Below are 17,666 nucleotides of genomic sequence, written 5' to 3' on the forward strand. Positions count from 1 at the left end.
ATCGCGGGGTGCATCTTCATGGTTATGCGATGGCGAAGAATCAAGGGAGCCCTCAAAATGGAGACTTCAAGCACTCAAGCGAACTCAATTCCGATGACAGCAGTCGCCAGCGTCGATCAGGCAGCGGCCACACCACCGAGGACCCGACCACGATCTGTGCGACTGGACATCCCTTCTATTAACGTAGTTCAGTGATGAAATATTTAAGTTATTTAAACTTATGTTATTTGTATTTGAAATTGTTTACATTTTTATTGTTACTTATTGAATTATTGAACTCTTAATTTGTTACTTTATTTTACATTTATGATACAATTTTTGAATTTGTCCTTCTTTTAGAGTGGCAGGATGTACGGGTTACCGCACATATGTTAATGTCAACGACATACCTAATCTAGGTCACTTAGAAATAGCAATTATGCACACTTTTATACGTCACGTACGTTCGTACTTCTGCTATTCTATCATTTTATAAATAATTGTGTTATGTGAAATAAATCAGTGTTATTACGACTATCATTGGGTTTGGTTTCGTACACTAACTATCCCATACAAATCGTCGGCACTCATCCTGTAACTGTAAGACGCTACAAATCTTTAGTACTACGCAAGCAATGTAAGCTGTTTACATTCGTCGCTGATGTCATCATCGCTGTCACGAGCAATGTGTTCTGTTTTTGGGCATATTGCTGCACACCGACCTCGCCCCCTTGTCACATCTCCCTTTAGTTTCTGTAATCTGTGGTAAAAACTATGAAAAGAAACTCACTGATAGCGCGGCGGTGGCAGCGGACTCGATGCACATGATAACCATCGCACGACTCAGCAGCTCTTCCACTTCGCCCTCAGATCTTGACAAGTGAGGCGCTGGAACATCATACATTGGAATTTAAACCTTATTACAATATACGAGGTGCGAACAGCTAAGCTAGTTCTCGCTGCCTACTGATATCTTTCCCGAACGAACCCTTTCATCCGGGTTTCTTCAAAGCGAGAATTTATTTATTTATTTATTAGGTCTACCAACATTGTTACATAACAACATGTACACTTAAAAATAACAATAATTATGAACAGAACCAGAATAAATGGTTTTACTTTAAATGTAAGTACCACCTTAGATTGCATCTGACTTAACATCAGGATTACCAGGCTGAAGTGGCAATGGGCAGGGCACATATTATAGTACGCAGAACTGACGGCCGATGGGACAGCTAGGTTCTGGAGTGGAGGCCACGTACCGGAAAACGCAGTGATGTGGAAATCATTGGGGGAGGCCTATGTTCGTCCTATGTATGGACGTCCTGTGGCTGAAAGAAATGATGATAAAGATAACATCAGAAGTGATCGCTGCTAAAGCCCGGTCTGTGAGCACGTAGAATTTTGTCCAATGACCCCAAGCTACCCATCCAGACTATAGCCATGGAGGTGTGGAGCCACTGACCTGCCACGCTGATGGCCCCCAGCAGCGCGCGCGTGTGGGGGGCCACGTGGGGGGCCAGCGGGGGCGCGCTGGCGCTGCGCATCCACGTGGACACGAGCCGGCCGCGCTTCTGTCGGCTGCAGCCGCTGATACTAATGAAGCTGTGTGGAGCCACTGACCTGCCATACCGATGGCCCCCAGCAGCGCGCGCGTGTGGGGGGCCACGTGGGGGGCCAGCGGGGGCGCGCTGGCGCTGCGCACCCACGTGGACACGAGCCAGCCGCGCTTCTGTCTGCTGCAGCCGCTGATACTAATGAAGCTGTGTGGAGCCACTGACCTGCCACACTGATGGCCCCCAGCAGCGCGCGCGTGTGGGGGGCCACGTGGGGGGCCAGCGGGGGCGCGCTGGCACTGCGCATCCACGTGGACACGAGCCGGCCGCGCTTCTGTCGGCTGCAGCCGCTGACGCTGACGCTGCCGAGGCTCTCTGGCGGCCAGCGTAGCTCCGCCGCGTAAAGCAATACCCTGTGGTAAAGAATAGAACACGATACAGTTACGCTGAGTTGCACCATCTAACTTTAACAGTAACTAAAACGATGACCGGTGTTTTTGTATAGAGTTTGACCGATTTGTGACGTTTGTTAAAATTATAGTAAGATGGTGAAACCCAGCCTTGCACGGAAAGGCGGCAATTCACAGAGACAAGCGACCGAGACTGGAGACTACGACCTTCACTTGACTTATTAAAATTATTTAAAAGTTACTTGACTTAGTTCTCTGTCTATTGTCTCTGTCTCCCTCGCGAGCCGATACTTAGGCGCGGTTTCCACCAAGGCGGAGCGGAGAAGTGTTTGATTAACCAATCAGATTTCCTGGTTTCCTGAATAATGAAATCTGATTGGTTATTCGATAGAAACCGGACAACAAGAAGGCACACAAAACACTACAATATTTTATCGTTATTGAGTCACTGTCATTAGAACTATGCACAACTCAATGAAATAGAGTCTATTTAATAGACAAATAGCTGATTTTCCTTATATTACCTAAACTGCGGCAGCTCGTGGTAGGGCACGGCCAGGCTGTAGTGCTGCGCGAAGAAGCGCTCCAGCGCCTCCTCCAGCGCGGGCTCCGGCAGCCGCTGCCAGGGCAGGCGCGTCACCTCTTCCAGCACCTACCCGCAAAGGAAAGGAAAATAAGTGGAATTCCCTGTATGTGTGAATAGGCTTAGTAAATCAGGTATAAGGAAAACTAGCTTTCGTCCGCGTGGAATTTTATCTGTCACAGAAAAACTTTAATCGCGCGCGTCCCTGTCTCAAAAACCGGGAAAAACTATCCAATGTCCTTTCCCGGGACTCAAACTATATCTATGCCAAATTTCATCAAAATCGGTTCAGTGGTTTAGGCGTGAAAGAGAGACAGACAGACGAGTTACTTTCGCATTTATAATATTAGTATAGATAAGTATGTGATAAATTCGTCTGTTGCACGGAAGTGATTGCATATACTCGAGTAGTATAAAGGCACTGCCAGCCCCACGTAACCATTTCCGTTGACACGATTGCAGCAGTAAACAGCAGTAGCAAACTCGCCGGGTCCACCTACCCTCGCTTTCAGGCCGTTTCACGCCGCCGCATATCAATCACTCAGCTTACATAGCATTGTTGTATGAGCACTATTATGATGATACTGTACAGCAGCGGACGGCCGAAGACAGCTGCCCCTGCACGTGCTATATTGAAAACTGCTGTCCGTAGCTGCTTCGGAATAACACCTAATACAAAACCTTGACATAGCTCGTAGACGATGGCCGCTGGGGCAGAAAAGTCCTCGAGTGGCGACCACGGGCTGGAAGACGTAGCGTGGGCAGGCCTCCTACCAGGTGGACCGACGATCAGGTAAAGGTCGCGGGAAGAGTCTGGATGCGGGCAGCGCAGGATCGTTCATTGTGAAAAACCTTGGGGGAGGCCTTTGTCCAGCAGTGGACGTCATTCGGCTGAAACGAATTCTATTCCATCTATGGTAACAGTACAGTAGCAGCACTCACCCGGTCGTTCTGGAAGATGCCAGCAGTGAAAAGGTGCAGTAACAGCGGCAGGCGAGCACCCAGCTCGGCCTCCCTGCCTGCCCACGTGTTCGCTTGAAGCCCGTCACACGCCGCCGCGCACCAGTCGCTCAGCTCATAGTGTTACATGAGTATAGATCGTTTCATACACGAATACGCGCCCTTACACATTTTGGTCGAAGGAAGCGCGGGATGCGGGGAGATTTGTCCGAGCAATCCGAGCGTCATTATTGTAGTGTGCGCATGCACTGGATAATTATCCAGTTGCCACGCTGTTATAACCGCGCTTCTCTCGACCAAAAGTGGTGGGGCGCATCTTCGTGGATGAAACTATCTATGACACTATACAGCAGCGAGCCGCAGAAGAGCTGCCCCTGCACGTGCTATATAGGAAGCTGCTGTCCGCTGCTCGCTTCGGAATACACCTTCGGAATACCAGGGCTGTTGCCGAGGCAAACCCTGGCGGTCTTGATGTATGCTGTCACTTTGTATGTACTTACGTCTTACTTGCTTGTTTATCTTTCTGTCAAGTGCAAAGCTTTTTTGATTTTTGACTCACCCGGTCGTTCTGAAAGATGCCAGCAGTGAACAAGTGCAGTAATAGCGGCAGGCGAGCGCCCAGCTCGGCTTCCCCGCCCGCCCATGTATACGCTTGAAGCCCGTCGCACGCCGCCGCGCACCAGTCGCCCAGCTCATAGTGTTGCACGAGTACTATGGTGACGCTATACAACGGCGGGCCGTAGAAGACAGCGCCCCGATTGCGCTGATTTGTAATGTCTCCAATTCCTTTGTGTTTCAACTCTAGTCTGCACTCCAGTTACGCTCCGTTTTCATTCCAGCAGGTGTGCAATTCGGTATCGCGGTAAAGGTAACGAGCAAACAAAGACGAAACAACGGATTTAAGTACTTTCCATTAAAAGTCCGAACACCTTATTTTTTCACTAAAACAATGTACGTGAAAACGCAGTTGCGTTCCGTTTACGTCACAACTTCGTTTGACCTAGGTGTCAAGTCAAAGCCACACCGCGATACGAATTTGTGCAAATAGCTGAATTTCGTTCGTAGTCCAGTCGCGTTGCAGTTGAAAATATACTGGAAGCTGCTGTCCGTAACTGGCTTCGGAATAACACCTATGGTAGTACAGTAGCAGCACTCACCCGGTCGTTCTGGAAGATGCCAGCAGTGAACAGGTGCAGTAACAGCGGCAGGCGAGCACCCAGCTCGGCTTCCCTGCCTGCCCACGTGTTCGCTTGAAGCCCGTCGCACGCCGCCGCGGACCAGTCGCTCAGCTCATAGTGTTGCACGAGTACTATGGTGACGCTATACAGCAGCGGGCCGTAGAAGACAGCGCCCCGATTGCGCTGATTTGTAATGTCTCCAATTCCTTTGTGTTTCAACTCTAGTCTGCACTCCAGTTACGCTCCGTTTTCATTCCAGCAGGTGTGCAATTCGGTATCGCGGTAAAGGTAACGAGCAAACAAAGACGAAACAACGGATTTAAGTACTTTCCATTAAAAGTCCGAACACCTTATTTTTTCACTAAAACAATGTACGTGAAAACGCAGTTGCGTTCCGTTTACGTTACAACTTCGTTTGACCTACGTGTCAAGTCAAAGCGACATACACCGCGATACGAATTTGTGCAAATAGCTGAATTTCGTTCGTAGTCCAGTCGCGTTGCAGTTGAAAATATACTGGAAGCTGCTGTCCGTAACTCGCTTCGGAATAACACCTATGGTAGTACAATAGCGGCACTCACCTGGTCGTTCTGGAAGATGCCAGCAGTGAACAGGTGCAGTAACAGCGGCAGGCGAGCACCCAGCTCGGCCTCCCTGCCTGCCCACGTGTTCGCTTGAAGCCCGTCGCACGCCGCCGCGCACCAGTCGTTAAGCTCTCGGTCGCGCAGGTGGCACACCTAACAATAAAAAACCGAAGGAATACATTAAATTAGTGTGCACAGATCACAGAAACTAAAGGGAGATGTGACGGGGCCAGGCCGGTGTCGCAGCAATATGCCCAAAAACAGAACACATTGCTCGTGACAGGAATGATGACAGCAGCGACGTCATAACGTAAACAGTTTACATTGCTTGCGTAGTACTATAAAAGATTATTCGGACGCTGAGTACTGATGCCGCAGTGGATAATGAGCACATATTTTGATTACTTTGTGTGTGTGAATTTCGGCGTTTACCCGTGGTCCCCCCAACATGTCCCCCTGGTGGGTCCACGGGTAATTTTTTTTACCCGTTGTCCCACCGTTCTGAACAGTGATTGCCAGTGGGTCTACGGGTAATTTATTTTAACCATGGTCCCACCGCACTAAGTGGCAAACATTGCTTGTCACCTAGCCTAGGTATCTATAATATTATAAAAAAATCTATAATTAATATAGAAAATAATTATAGGTAGGTACGGCACTATAATATCTTTATACTATCTTCACATCACACATGTGGGTTAAAGTCACTCATATCCTTCTCGGCGTTTGATATTTCATCCCAGACATAGGTGACATGCAATGTTTGCCACTTAGTGCGGTGGGACCATGGTTAAAATAAATTACCCGTAGACCCACTGGCAAACACTGTTCAGAACGGTGGGACAACGGGTAAAATAAATTACCCGTGGATCCACCAGGGGGACATGTCGGGGGGACCACGGTAAAAGCCGGCGATCGCAGCGCGGGGTCGCCGCCNACCACGGGTAAACGCCGGTGAATTTCTACTTCGACACTGAGTTTCAAACTCAACGCATTAGTTGGCATCTTTCTATATCTATGGTGTGCACTAACTCAACTAACATAATGTAAATAAAATTGTTACTAATCCTTACAAACTATGGATGAAAGTCTGAAGTAAATTAAATATTATTATTATTCAGTCAGAAGAAGGCAACAGACTAGGGACAAAAAATAAATACAGAGCCGCAAAAAGGAAGCAATAAACACCGCGAGGATGTTGGCTGGCTGATGTTGACTCCATAAAGCGAATGAGACACTGGATAAATTTAGTATGATTTGAAGATCAAATACTGAAGTCTGAACAGATTTTTAAGTCCCATTAACCCCTAGTCGCGCCTCCCGCTTTCTTTAGATCTAAGGCTAAGAACTCACGGCACGATTTTCACCCGCACCCGCGGTGGTTGTGGAATTGCGGTTCCAAAACTCACGGTTTCAAAACTCATGGGACCGGTTATTTGCGCGGTTACGCAGCCGCCGATCATCGCCCGCAAACGTGGCGGGCGATAATCGCAAGACGGGCGGTTCGTTATTGTCGCTTAGCGAGAAGTAGAATATCAACTTCTGGCATAGTCTCCGACCTTAGCTTGTATCTGTACAAACGAAGGGAAATGTAAAAATACCGTACATTTAAAATTTATACGCGCATTGTATGCTTCCATTGTTTTTTGTGTTACTACCTCTGTCTTGTTTGCTTTTTTTATATACCTATTTTGTCTTTTGTGATGTGCATTGCAATGTTTCTTTCTTTCTAACCTGCAGCAAGGCCTGCAGACTGCTGGCCCGCAGCCACTGGTGGCTCCGCCAAGGGCCGCGCGCCAGCTCCGCCAGCAGAGCGGACGCCTGCCCGCGGCTTTCTTGGTTGGGCGCGCTATGCACGCTCGCGCACGTCTGCACCGCCCACTCGAATATCTGGCAGAGGAGGTGCTCTTCTGTGCCTGCGCAAAACAAATCATCATCATTTCAGTCATAGGACGTCCACTGCTGAATATAGGCCTCCCTTAGAGATTGCAATTCGGATTATTCGAAATTCGAAAATATCCGAAAAATCCGGATTTTGAGGCTATAAAAAAATCAGGATTTTGACTTTGAAATTCGGTTTTTTCGATTTTTTTTACCCCAAAAATTAAAAACCAAAATATCTATTGAATGCAACATGGATGCAAAACAAGCGAAGTTTTGACACCCCGCACTTCGTCGCACAACACTCACACCTGCACTGTGCCTGCACAATGACGCGTCATGCCGCATGCGTAAGTGAATTCGCTAGTCGGCCAGTGAGTTTTATACGAGACGCTGATTCTGAAACACCATATCGCTGAGTTTTAAAGAGCAGCTAAATCGGCAAATATCCCTTGCAAGTCATCATCATCATCATCATCTCAGCCATAGGACGTCCACTGCTGAACATAGGCCCCCCACCCCAATGCTTTCGATGTTGCCTGGTTGGTAGCGGCCTGCGTCCAGCGCGACCCTGCTACCTTTACGATGTCATCGGCCCACCTTGTGGGTGGACGTCTCACGCTGCATTTCCCGGTACGCGGCCTCCATTCCAGAACCTTGCTGCCCCATCGGCCGTCAGTTCAAAAATAAAAATATTTTAGTACTTTTTTTTTTTAATTAAATCTACTAATTTCAAAACAACACGCATTTTTATCCTATTCCATTCACGAAGTATTTTGTTTGTCTAAATAAATAAAAATTACAATCACAAAACTAGATAGAAATTCTAAGTAGGCAGATATAATTAAAATGGGTACTGTAGGTGGGCAGTCCTATCGCATGTTGTCATACCGTGACGTACCGCGCGGCTGTTGACATTTATTTCAAAAATATGGCCGAGTTGGAATACTGTATAGATAGTATTACCGTGTCTATGGAGACGATAGACCGCAACCGATACTTGACTTTAGGCTTTACTTACCAGGACAGTCAGCCATGACCTCCAGCGCGGCTTCGTGGAAGGCCCGCAGCATGCACGTGTAGTGCTCCCGCTCGCCGGTGGATGGCAGCAGCGGCGTCGCGGCGTGCGGCACCACCCACGCCGACCACGCTTCTAGGAGGCTAGACCACGCTAGTGCTGCCACTGGATACAAACTCAGACATTATACCATGCCTCTAGGACAGTCTTTCCCAAAGTGGGCGATAACGCCTCCTTGTGGGCGCTGCAGGCTTAAAGGGGGGCGGTAAGAGACCCAGAAAAAAAAATCGGGACGTTGTGTAGAGGCTTGGGAGGCGTCATCTACTAGGAAGACTCTTAGACACCGAATGAGCTCGACTCTTGACTACAAAAATGGGGGGCGCTAAAAATAATTTATTCTCAAAGTGGGCAGTAGACTAAATAAGTTTGGGAACCGCTGCTCTAAGAGGCTAGTGCTGCCACTGGATACAAACACAGATATTATACCATGCTTCTAGGTGGCTAGACCGCGTTAGTGCTGCCACTGGATAAAAACACCACGCCTCTAGCAGGCTCGACCACGCTAGTGCTGCCACTGGATAAAAACACAGAGATTATACCACGCTTCTAGGAGGCTAGACCACGCTCGCGTCGTTACTGATAAATTATTATCTATACTAATATTATAAAGCTGAAGAGTTTGTTTGTTTGTTTACTTGAACGCGCTAATCTCCGGAACTACTGGTCCAATTTGAAAAATTCTTTCAGTGTTAGATAGCCCATTTATCGAGGAAGGCTATAGGCTACACAACATCACGCTACGATCAATAGGAGCAGAGCAATAATGCAGAAAAAAATGTTGCGAAAACGAGTTTTCACGCGTACGAAGTCCCGCGAGTACACAGCTAGTAATAGATAGATAATAAATTGTTATTTTAATGCAAAAAACTGAGATGAAATAATATTTTATTTATTAAATCAAATGCAAATTGCAACATCCAATGTAGTTGTAATGAGGGGTAGTTATATTTTGCGACAAATGTGTAGTCTGACAGGCCGAGCCGAACATAATTCGAAAAATTGTTCCAGTGTAATCGTAAGATTTAGTATTTTTGGCAGGCGATAACTATATTCAAAACAAAAAAAAAATATTTCTAAAAAATAGCAAATAGCTCACCTCTCTCAGGCGCGTAGCTCAGTTGCACCGCAGCAGCGACGAACGCCCTGTGAAGCACTGACAGTAGCTGTGCCACGTGCGGCGCATACGCTGCGTATCTATCGTCGGGGCCTTTGAGGCCGCTGCGCACCTCCCACCAGATGACGCCGAGCTCGCGGAGCAGGTGGCCCAGCTGGAAGGTGGTGATAGCAATAGAACAGGCTAGTTGATAGTACGACGCGTAATTATGTTGCTATCGCGCTCGCACACTCACTGCGGGCGCCCGTCGCACAGTCGCGACAGCAATATAATTACGCGCGAGCGATAATGATGGGTAGCTTGGGGTCATTGGACAAAATTCTACGTGCTCACAGACTAGACTATAATATGAGTTTAAACTGACGAGACGATTGAAGAAAAATTAGGGCTATCGTATTTGTTATCAAAATTTCTGAATACAAGTCCCTTTGTGATACTAAATTTTAAATAAATAACTTGAAAAAATCGAACTGCCTTATTGCTTTCACAAGTTGGCTAGCGCCATCACCAGAAAGAAAATTAAATTACTTTTTAGAAATCGCTTACAGAAGCTAGATGCGACAAGCCGAAGATTGAGGAATGCCTATATGTAGCTGTTGTGGACTACTATTAGGCTGATGATGATGATAACATTTCTAAAATCTAAACCTTACCCTTCTGCTAGTGTGTACTTTTAGCTCATAATCTGCTCATGTGGTCTCTGGTCCCACATAAGTCTGTGCAGGTCTGAAGAGTATAATTTAGACTTCTTGGCGGGAATCTGAAGAGTCATGTTAGCGGTTTTGTTTTATTTCCTCAAATTCGTGTTTGGGCGACTATTAATGTGTAATAATGGTGTATTATTAACCATTAAGTGTTCGTGAACGTGCATGAGTGTGGGCAATTGAAGCAAAATAGTGCATCGTGATTCTTCTGGTTCTCTCAAGTTGTCCATAGGATGTCTCAGTAAAGCACCACAACTTTACTGAGACTCAAAGGGTGGGAAGGGGTATCATCTATCATCCTTCATTATATCATTACTTGATCTCATTTTGTAACTCGTATCACATAAATACTTGAAAATGGCACAAATCAAGTCGACCTCGACGTGTATTGCCAACATAATCAAAAAGAAGAAGAGGAGTATAATTTAGATGACGTAGAGTCCACAGCTGGCTGCACCGACCGCCGCTACACTACCGGCGCCTCACCTGGTCGCACGGCAGGCCCGGCGCCCGCAGCAGCGCCGCGCGCGCCACGTGCGACAGCTGCGCGGGCGGCAGCCAGGCGGCGGCGGCGCGGCAGCACCCGCTGGCGAGAGCGGCCAGCTCGGAGCCCGGCAGGCTGCAGCGACTGCCGCTACACTACCGGCGCCTCACCTGGTCGCACGGCAGGCCCGGCGCCCGCAGCAGCGCCGCGCGCGCCACGTGCGACAGCTGCGCGGGCGGCAGCCAGGCGGCGGCGGCGCGGCAGCACCCGCTGGCGAGAGCGGCCAGCTCGGAGCCCGGCAGGCTGCAGCGACTGCCGCTACACTACCGGCGCCTCACCTGGTCGCAACTCACCCGGTCGTTCTGGAAGATGCCAGCAGTGAACAGGTGCAGTAACAGCGGCAGGCGAGCACCCAGCTCGGCCTCCCTGCCTGCCCACGTGTACGCTTGAAGCCCGTCGCACGCCGCCGCGCACCAGTCGCCCAGCTCATAGTGTTGCACGAGTACTATGGTGACGCTATACAGCAGCGGGCTGCAGAAGACAGCTGCCTCTGCTGCTCGCTTCGGAATACCAGGGCTGTTGCCGTGACAACGGGCCTCCGCTGAAAATCTATTTCGAGGCAAACCCTGGTGGTCTTGATGTATGCTGACTTCGTCGCTTTGTATGTACTCATGTCTTACATACTTGTATACCTTTCTGTCAAGTGCAAAGTTTTTTTTATTTTTGACTCACCCGGCCGTGCTGGAAGATGCTAGCATTAACGTCCACGCGCACCAGTCGCCCAACTCATAGTTTTGCACGAGTACTATGGTGACGCACGAGCTATTGAAAGATGCTGTCTATAGCTGCTTCGGAATAATATCTAATACAAAACCTTGACATTGCTCGTAAACGATGGCCGCTGGGGCAGAAAAGTCCTCGAGTGGCGACCACGGGCTGGAAGACGTAGCGTGGGCAGGCCTCCTACCAGATGGACCGACGATCTGGTAAAGGTCTGGATGCGGGCAGCGCAAGTCCGTTCATTGTGAAAAACCTTGGGGGAGGCCTTTATCCAGCAGTGGACGTCATTTGGCTGAAACGAATTCTATTCCATCTATGGTAACAGTACAGTAGCAGCACTCACCCGGTCGTTCTGGAAGATGCCAGCAGTGAACAGGTGCAGTAACAGCGGCAGGCGAGCACCCAGCTCGGCTTCCCCGTCCGCCCATGTATACGCTTGAAGCCAGACGTTCAGCTCATAGTGTTACATGAGTATAGATCGTTTCATTCACAAAGACGCACCCTAACACATTTTGGTCGAATTAAGCGCTGGGTGCGGAGAGATTTATCCGAGCAATCCGAGCGTCATTATTGTAGTGTGCGTAGAGATGTGCCGCTGAGAAAGTTCTCGTTCCCGGCAATATTCCCAGTGAGAATATTCTCGAGAACCGAGAACGCTCCCGGGAATATTCTCAGTGTTCTCGATAGAATGCATTTAGTTTTAATTTTAATTTTGTTGTTCATATGTGATATTATCTGTAATATTTCGATGTTTTATTAACTGGGCGTTAAGACTAGTCGTTATAAACAAGGCATGAAACGTGTGAGTGGGATATTGCTGTCTTGCTCACTCTTTTCGTGGCGAACGCGTACCGCGGCTTTAGGACTCGGCTAAGGTATTTGAACATCAGTGTGCCTCTAAGTTTTAAGGCCCTTGCCACCCTGGCGGATTGCAAGCGGATTCGAAGCGGATTCAAAGCGGATTCAAAGCGGATTCAAAGTGGATTTAAAGCGGAGTGGCGACGCGACGGAGAAGCCGCTTGAAAATATCGTAAAGCTTCCCAAAGGCTGCCCAGCCGAGCTGGATTAGATTATTGACTTTTTTTTTCGAAGTTGGACCTACCTAACTGGACTGTTTGTCCCAGGTATACATTATTGTCAACAACCTCGAGTGTAGAGTCTCCAACTTATAGAGGAGTGGGTGCAACACGGTCTTTAGACATGATTTTTAAATCTTGTCCATGTTCATTTTGAGACCCACTTGTTGAGAGACTGTTGAGGCCATCGAGCATTGTGCCTAGATCGTCCACGATCTCAGCCATGACAACGATATCGTCTGATGTCTGGGCGATGTACTCGCCGTTGATATTTATGCTGAATCCGCTCCAGCCCAGAAGCTTGAAAACATCTTCCAGGGTGGTGGTGACGACGTCTCCCTGTCTCACCCCTCGCTGCAACTGGATAGGTTTCGGGTCCTGATCTTAAAACGGACTGTCACTGTGGCGTGTTTGTACAAGCCTTTCAACTCTTTAATTAACGTATCAATAGTCAATTTGGCACAGTTGAAGAGACTGAATGGGCAGTGCCCATGTTTCAAACAAATCGTAGGCTTTCTCATAGTTCACAAACGCAAAGTGGCTGATTATACTCCTTGATCTTCCGTATAATCTGCCGTTGCGTATATTATTATGGTATATGGTAGTTACTAAAGCCTTTTCGGAAACTGGCTTGTTCAGGGGGCTGAAAGTTGTCGAGCCTGCTAGCGTGACAATTCGTAATGACTATCGAAAACAGCTTGTAGACATGGCTCAGAAGCGAAATGGGTCTATAATTCTTCAACACGGTTTTGTCGCCTTTTGTGAAGAGGAGTATTACCATTCTTCTAAGTGTCGGATCAATCTAGCTAGCACTTATTTTCTATAAAAATGTGTCAAATGATCCGTCAGACAGGCTATCCACAACTTATCCAGAAGTGGCAAAACAGGCCCTTACTAAGCGATTGTGAAATATGCCCTTAATGTCAAATAAGAATAGTTTAAAAAACTAATAACACGCTTTTAATTACTAACAGCACTAAAAAGCCAAAAATCATCAGGACCCTGGACAACATCTAGCATTAAAGTGCTCGAAAAGACAAATCCAACGAACCCAAACTCGATGAGTTTGCGCCGTTTCGTTTAGGAGTTCCTATGGCTACCTCCTGACTCCATCATTAGGACCCTGAACATTATCTAGTACTTAAAGATCTCGAAAAGACATCCAATGAACCCAAACTCGATGTGATTCCGCCGTTTCGTTTAGGAGTTTTTTTGGCCACCTTCCAGTCCCATCATCAGACCAGCTGGTACCACAATATTGTATTGTCATTTCTAATCTACATAATATAATTGCCAAGTTTCATGATGATACAATACTTAGAAGTGCGTGTAATTCAGATTCTAAGATTCCATTACATAGTTAGTTACATACACGACGACCTAATAAGAGCGTGTTAAAAACGAAAAAATGGACAGTTACATTATTTAATTACGTGTAAAAAGAAATTTCTGTCATCTTACATATCATTAAAACGACATTTCACGACGAAAAAAATAAAAAATAATAAAGGTGCAGTTGCCAAGAATATTGCCGAGAAAGTTCCCGAGAATATTCTCGGGAACACTGAGAATATAGCCTTTCACTGCAAATAGAGTGTATTGTTTAATATACACTTATTTGTTGACTTAATTTAATACTATTTTACTTAAGAAAGTTTGTTTATTTCCATTTGATAAACATGATTCTCAACCTTTCTCACTTAGAAGAACGCTCCCGGGAACGCTCCCGAGAATATTCTCAGTTGAGAGAGCGTTCTCGGGAACGGCACATCAATAAGTGTGCGCATGCACTGGATAATTATCCAGTTGCCACGCTGTTATAACCGCGCTTCCCTCGAACAAAAAGTGGTGGGGCGCATATTCGTGGATGAAACTATCTATACTATGATGACATTATACAGCAGCGGGCCGCAGAACAGCTGCCCCTGCAAGTGCTATATTGGAAGCTGCTGTCCACTGCTCGCTTCGGAATACCAGGGCTGTTGCCGTGACAACGGGCCTCCGCTGAAAATCTGTTTCAAGGCAAACCGTGGCGGTCTTGATGTATGATGGATGAGCGGGTGCCTTTTGGCAAACCCTGGTGGTCTTGATGTATGCTGACTTCGTCACTTTGTATGTACCTCCTACCAGGTGGACCGACGATCTGGTAAAGGTCGCGGGAAGAGTCTGGATGCGGGCAGCGCAGGACCGTTCCTTGTGAAAAACCTTGGGGGAGGCTTTTGTCCACGCGAAGTCATTTGGCTGAAACGAATTCTATTCCATCTATGTTAACAGTACAGTAGCAGCACTCACCCGGTCGTTCTGGAAGATGCCAGCAGTGAACAGGTGCAGTAACAGCGGCAGGCGAGCACCCAGCTCGGCCTCTCCAGCCGCCCACGTGTACGCTTGAAGCCAGACGTTCAGCTCATAGTGTTACATGAGTATAGATCGTTTCATCCACGAAGACGCGCCCTAACACATTTTGGTCGAAGGAAGCGCGGGATGCGGGGAGATTTATCCGAGATGATATGACATTATACAGCAGCGGGCCGCAGAACAGCTGCCCCTGCACGTGCTATATTGGAAGCTGCTGTCCACTGCTCGCTTCGGAATACACCTTCGGAATACCAGGGCTGTTGCCGTGACAACGGGCCTCCGCTGAAAATCTGTTTCGAGGCAAACCCTGGCGGTCTTGATGTACGCTGACTTCGTCACTTTGTATGTACTTACGTCTTACTTGCTTCTTTATCTTTCTGTCAAGTGCAAAGCTTTTTTGATTTTTTACTCACCCGGTCGTTCTGGAAGATGCCAGCAGTGAACAGGTGCAGTAACAGCGGCAGGCGAGCACCCAGCTCGGCCTCCCTGCCTGCCCACGTGTACGCTTGAAGCCCGTCGCACGCCGCCGCGCACCAGTCGCCCAGCTCATAGTGTTGCACGAGTACTATGGTGACGCTATACAGCAGCGGGCCGCAGAAGACAGCTGCCTCTGCTGCTCGCTTCGGAATACCAGGGCTGTTGCCGTGACAACGGGCCTCCGCTGAAAATCTATTTCGAGGCAAACCCTGGTGGTCTTGATGTATGCTGACTTCGTCGCTTTGTATGTACTCATGTCTTACATACTTGTATACCTTTCTGTCAAGTGCAAAGTTTTTTTTATTTTTGACTCACCCGGCCGTGCTGGAAGATGCTAGCATTAACGTCCACGCGCACCAGTCGCCCAACTCATAGTTTTGCACGAGTACTATGGTGACGCACGAGCTATTGAAAGATGCTGTCTATAGCTGCTTCGGAATAATATCTAATACAAAACCTTGACATTGCTCGTAAACGATGGCCGCTGGGGCAGAAAAGTCCTCGAGTGGCGACCACGGGCTGGAAGACGTAGCGTGGGCAGGCCTCCTACCAGATGGACCGACGATCTGGTAAAGGTCTGGATGCGGGCAGCGCAAGTCCGTTCATTGTGAAAAACCTTGGGGGAGGCCTTTATCCAGCAGTGGACGTCATTTGGCTGAAACGAATTCTATTCCATCTATGGTAACAGTACAGTAGCAGCACTCACCCGGTCGTTCTGGAAGATGCCAGCAGTGAACAGGTGCAGTAACAGCGGCAGGCGAGCACCCAGCTCGGCTTCCCCGTCCGCCCATGTATACGCTTGAAGCCAGACGTTCAGCTCATAGTGTTACATGAGTATAGATCGTTTCATTCACAAAGACGCACCCTAACACATTTTGGTCGAATTAAGCGCTGGGTGCGGAGAGATTTATCCGAGCAATCCGAGCGTCATTATTGTAGTGTGCGCATGCACTGGATAATTATCCAGTTGCCACGCTGTTATAACCGCGCTTCCCTCGAACAAAAAGTGGTGGAGCGCATATTCGTGGATGAAACTATCTATACTATGATGACACTATACAGCAGCGGGAAGCAGAATAGCTGCCCCTTCACGTGCTATATTGGAAGCTGCTGTCCACTGCTCGCTTCGGTATACCAGGGCTGTTGCCGTGACAACGGGCCTCCGCTGAAAATCTGTTTCGAGGCAAACCCTGGCGGTCTTGATGTATGCTGTCACTTTGTATGTACTTACATCTTACTTGCTTGTTTATCTTTCTGTCAAGTGTAAAGCTTTTTTTGATTTTTGACTCACTCGGTCGTTCTGGAAGATGCCAGCAGTGAACAGGTGCAGTAACAGCGGCAGGCGAGCACCCAGCTCGGCCTCTCCATCCGCCCACTAGTACTATGGTGACGCTATACAGCGGCGGGCCGTAGAAGACAGCGCCCCGATTGCGCTGATTTGTATGTCTCCAATTCCTTTGCGTTTCATCTCTAGTCTACACTACAGTTACACTCCGTTTTCATTCCAGCAGGTGTGCAATTCGGTATCGCGGTAAAGTTAACGAGCAAACAAAGACGAAACAACGGATTTAAGTACTTTCCATTAAAAGTCCGAACACCTTATTTTTTCACTAAAACAATGTACGTGAAAACGCAGTTGCGTTCCGTTTACGTTACAACTTCGTTTGACCTAGGTGTCAAGTCAAAGCGACACCGCGATACAAATATGTGCAAATAGCTGAATTTCGTTCGTCGTCCAGTCGCGTTGCAGTTGAAAATATACTGGAAGCTGCTGTCCGTAACTCGCTTCGGAATAACACCCATGGTAGTACAGTAGCAGCACTCACCCGGTCGTTCTGGAAGACGCCAGCAGTGAACAGGTGTAGTAACAGCGGCAGGCGAGCACCCAGCTCGGCCTCTCCAGCTGCCCACGTATACGCTTGAAGCCCGTCGCACGCCGCCGCGCACCAGTCGTTAAGCTCTCGGTCGCCCAGGTGGCACACCTAACAATAATACATTATCTTTCTCATAATTCATCCTACTGTTATACTGAATGCTATATTTTATTCATTTTCTATTGTATTAATCTTCTATTTGTGAAAACTAAGGCATACTTGATCTTAACTGCCCCATCTATTTATTTGTTGCATATGTACTGTTTGTTTTCTATAATATAAATAAATTATTAAATTAGTGTGCTGTGCACTAGCTCAACTATGTAAAAACTAATGCACAACTCACGACGCGGTTCGCGCCCACATTGTGCGCGGTTGTATGCGGGTCCCGCTGCACCGGCGGGTAACTTAACTAAAGCCCGGTCCGTGAGCACGTAGAATTTTCACCAATGACCCCTAGCTATCCGAGCGATAAGGATGGGTAGCTAGGGGTCATTGGACAAAATTCTACGTGCTCACGGACCAGACTATAGTAGAATCGCAGAGGCTGCGGTTTGCGCCCGCACGCTTTGCGATCGATTGGCGGTCGACCA

At 47.9% G+C, this 17,666-nt stretch overlaps 3 protein-coding genes across 3 annotated transcripts in view; all 3 read right to left on the reverse strand.

The window, feature by feature from the left end:
• Positions 1-750: 750 nt before the first annotated feature.
• On the reverse strand, positions 751-2,400 carry LOC114362304 (uncharacterized). Its single transcript, XM_028317619.1, has 3 exons — positions 2,395-2,400; positions 1,603-1,948; positions 751-867 (listed from the first exon to the last, which is right to left on the reverse strand). Exons 1-3 carry the CDS (start codon positions 2,398-2,400, stop codon positions 752-754), a joined length of 468 nt encoding a protein of 155 aa, XP_028173420.1. The 3' UTR covers position 751.
• Positions 2,401-4,230: 1,830 nt separating this feature from the next.
• Positions 4,231-14,827, reverse strand: LOC114362305 (uncharacterized). The gene is made up of 11 exons (XM_028317620.1): positions 14,824-14,827; positions 14,660-14,751; positions 11,635-11,745; positions 10,865-11,071; positions 10,682-10,834; positions 10,514-10,630; positions 9,306-9,477; positions 8,687-8,723; positions 8,153-8,277; positions 6,985-7,166; positions 4,231-5,403 (listed from the first exon to the last, which is right to left on the reverse strand). Exons 1-11 carry the CDS (start codon positions 14,825-14,827, stop codon positions 5,221-5,223), a joined length of 1,383 nt encoding a protein of 460 aa, XP_028173421.1. The 3' UTR covers positions 4,231-5,220.
• Positions 14,828-14,934: 107 nt separating this feature from the next.
• The window catches only part of LOC114362307 (uncharacterized), a 33,192-nt gene continuing 30,460 nt past the window's right edge, over positions 14,935-17,666 (reverse strand). The window contains exons 18-19 of the mRNA XM_028317621.1: positions 17,147-17,181; positions 14,935-15,256 (exon numbers count right to left, since the gene is read on the reverse strand). Of these exons, the coding sequence (XP_028173422.1) occupies positions 15,103-15,256; positions 17,147-17,181 (189 nt within the window). The 3' untranslated portion in view covers positions 14,935-15,102. The remainder of the gene's footprint in view (positions 15,257-17,146; positions 17,182-17,666) is intronic.

The sequence above is a fragment of the Ostrinia furnacalis genome, unplaced genomic scaffold, assembly GCF_004193835.3.
Source record: "Ostrinia furnacalis isolate ACB-3 unplaced genomic scaffold, ASM419383v2 OfSCF6387, whole genome shotgun sequence".
Lineage (NCBI taxonomy): Eukaryota > Metazoa > Arthropoda > Insecta > Lepidoptera > Crambidae > Ostrinia > Ostrinia furnacalis.

Excerpts from the sequence above, each read along its gene's own strand:
- LOC114362304 (XM_028317619.1), bottom strand. Across the intron at positions 868-1,602 it reads GGGGGCCATCGGTATGGCAG|CGCCTCACTTGTCAAGATCT; the intron begins GTCAGTGGCTCC and ends ATGATGTTCCAG.
- LOC114362305 (XM_028317620.1), bottom strand. Across the intron at positions 10,835-10,864 it reads GCATCTTCCAGAACGACCGG|TGTAGCGGCAGTCGCTGCAG; the intron begins GTGAGTTGCGAC and ends AGGCGCCGGTAG. Across the intron at positions 9,478-10,513 it reads CGGGCCTGCCGTGCGACCAG|CTGGGCCACCTGCTCCGCGA; the intron begins GTGAGGCGCCGG and ends ACCACCTTCCAG.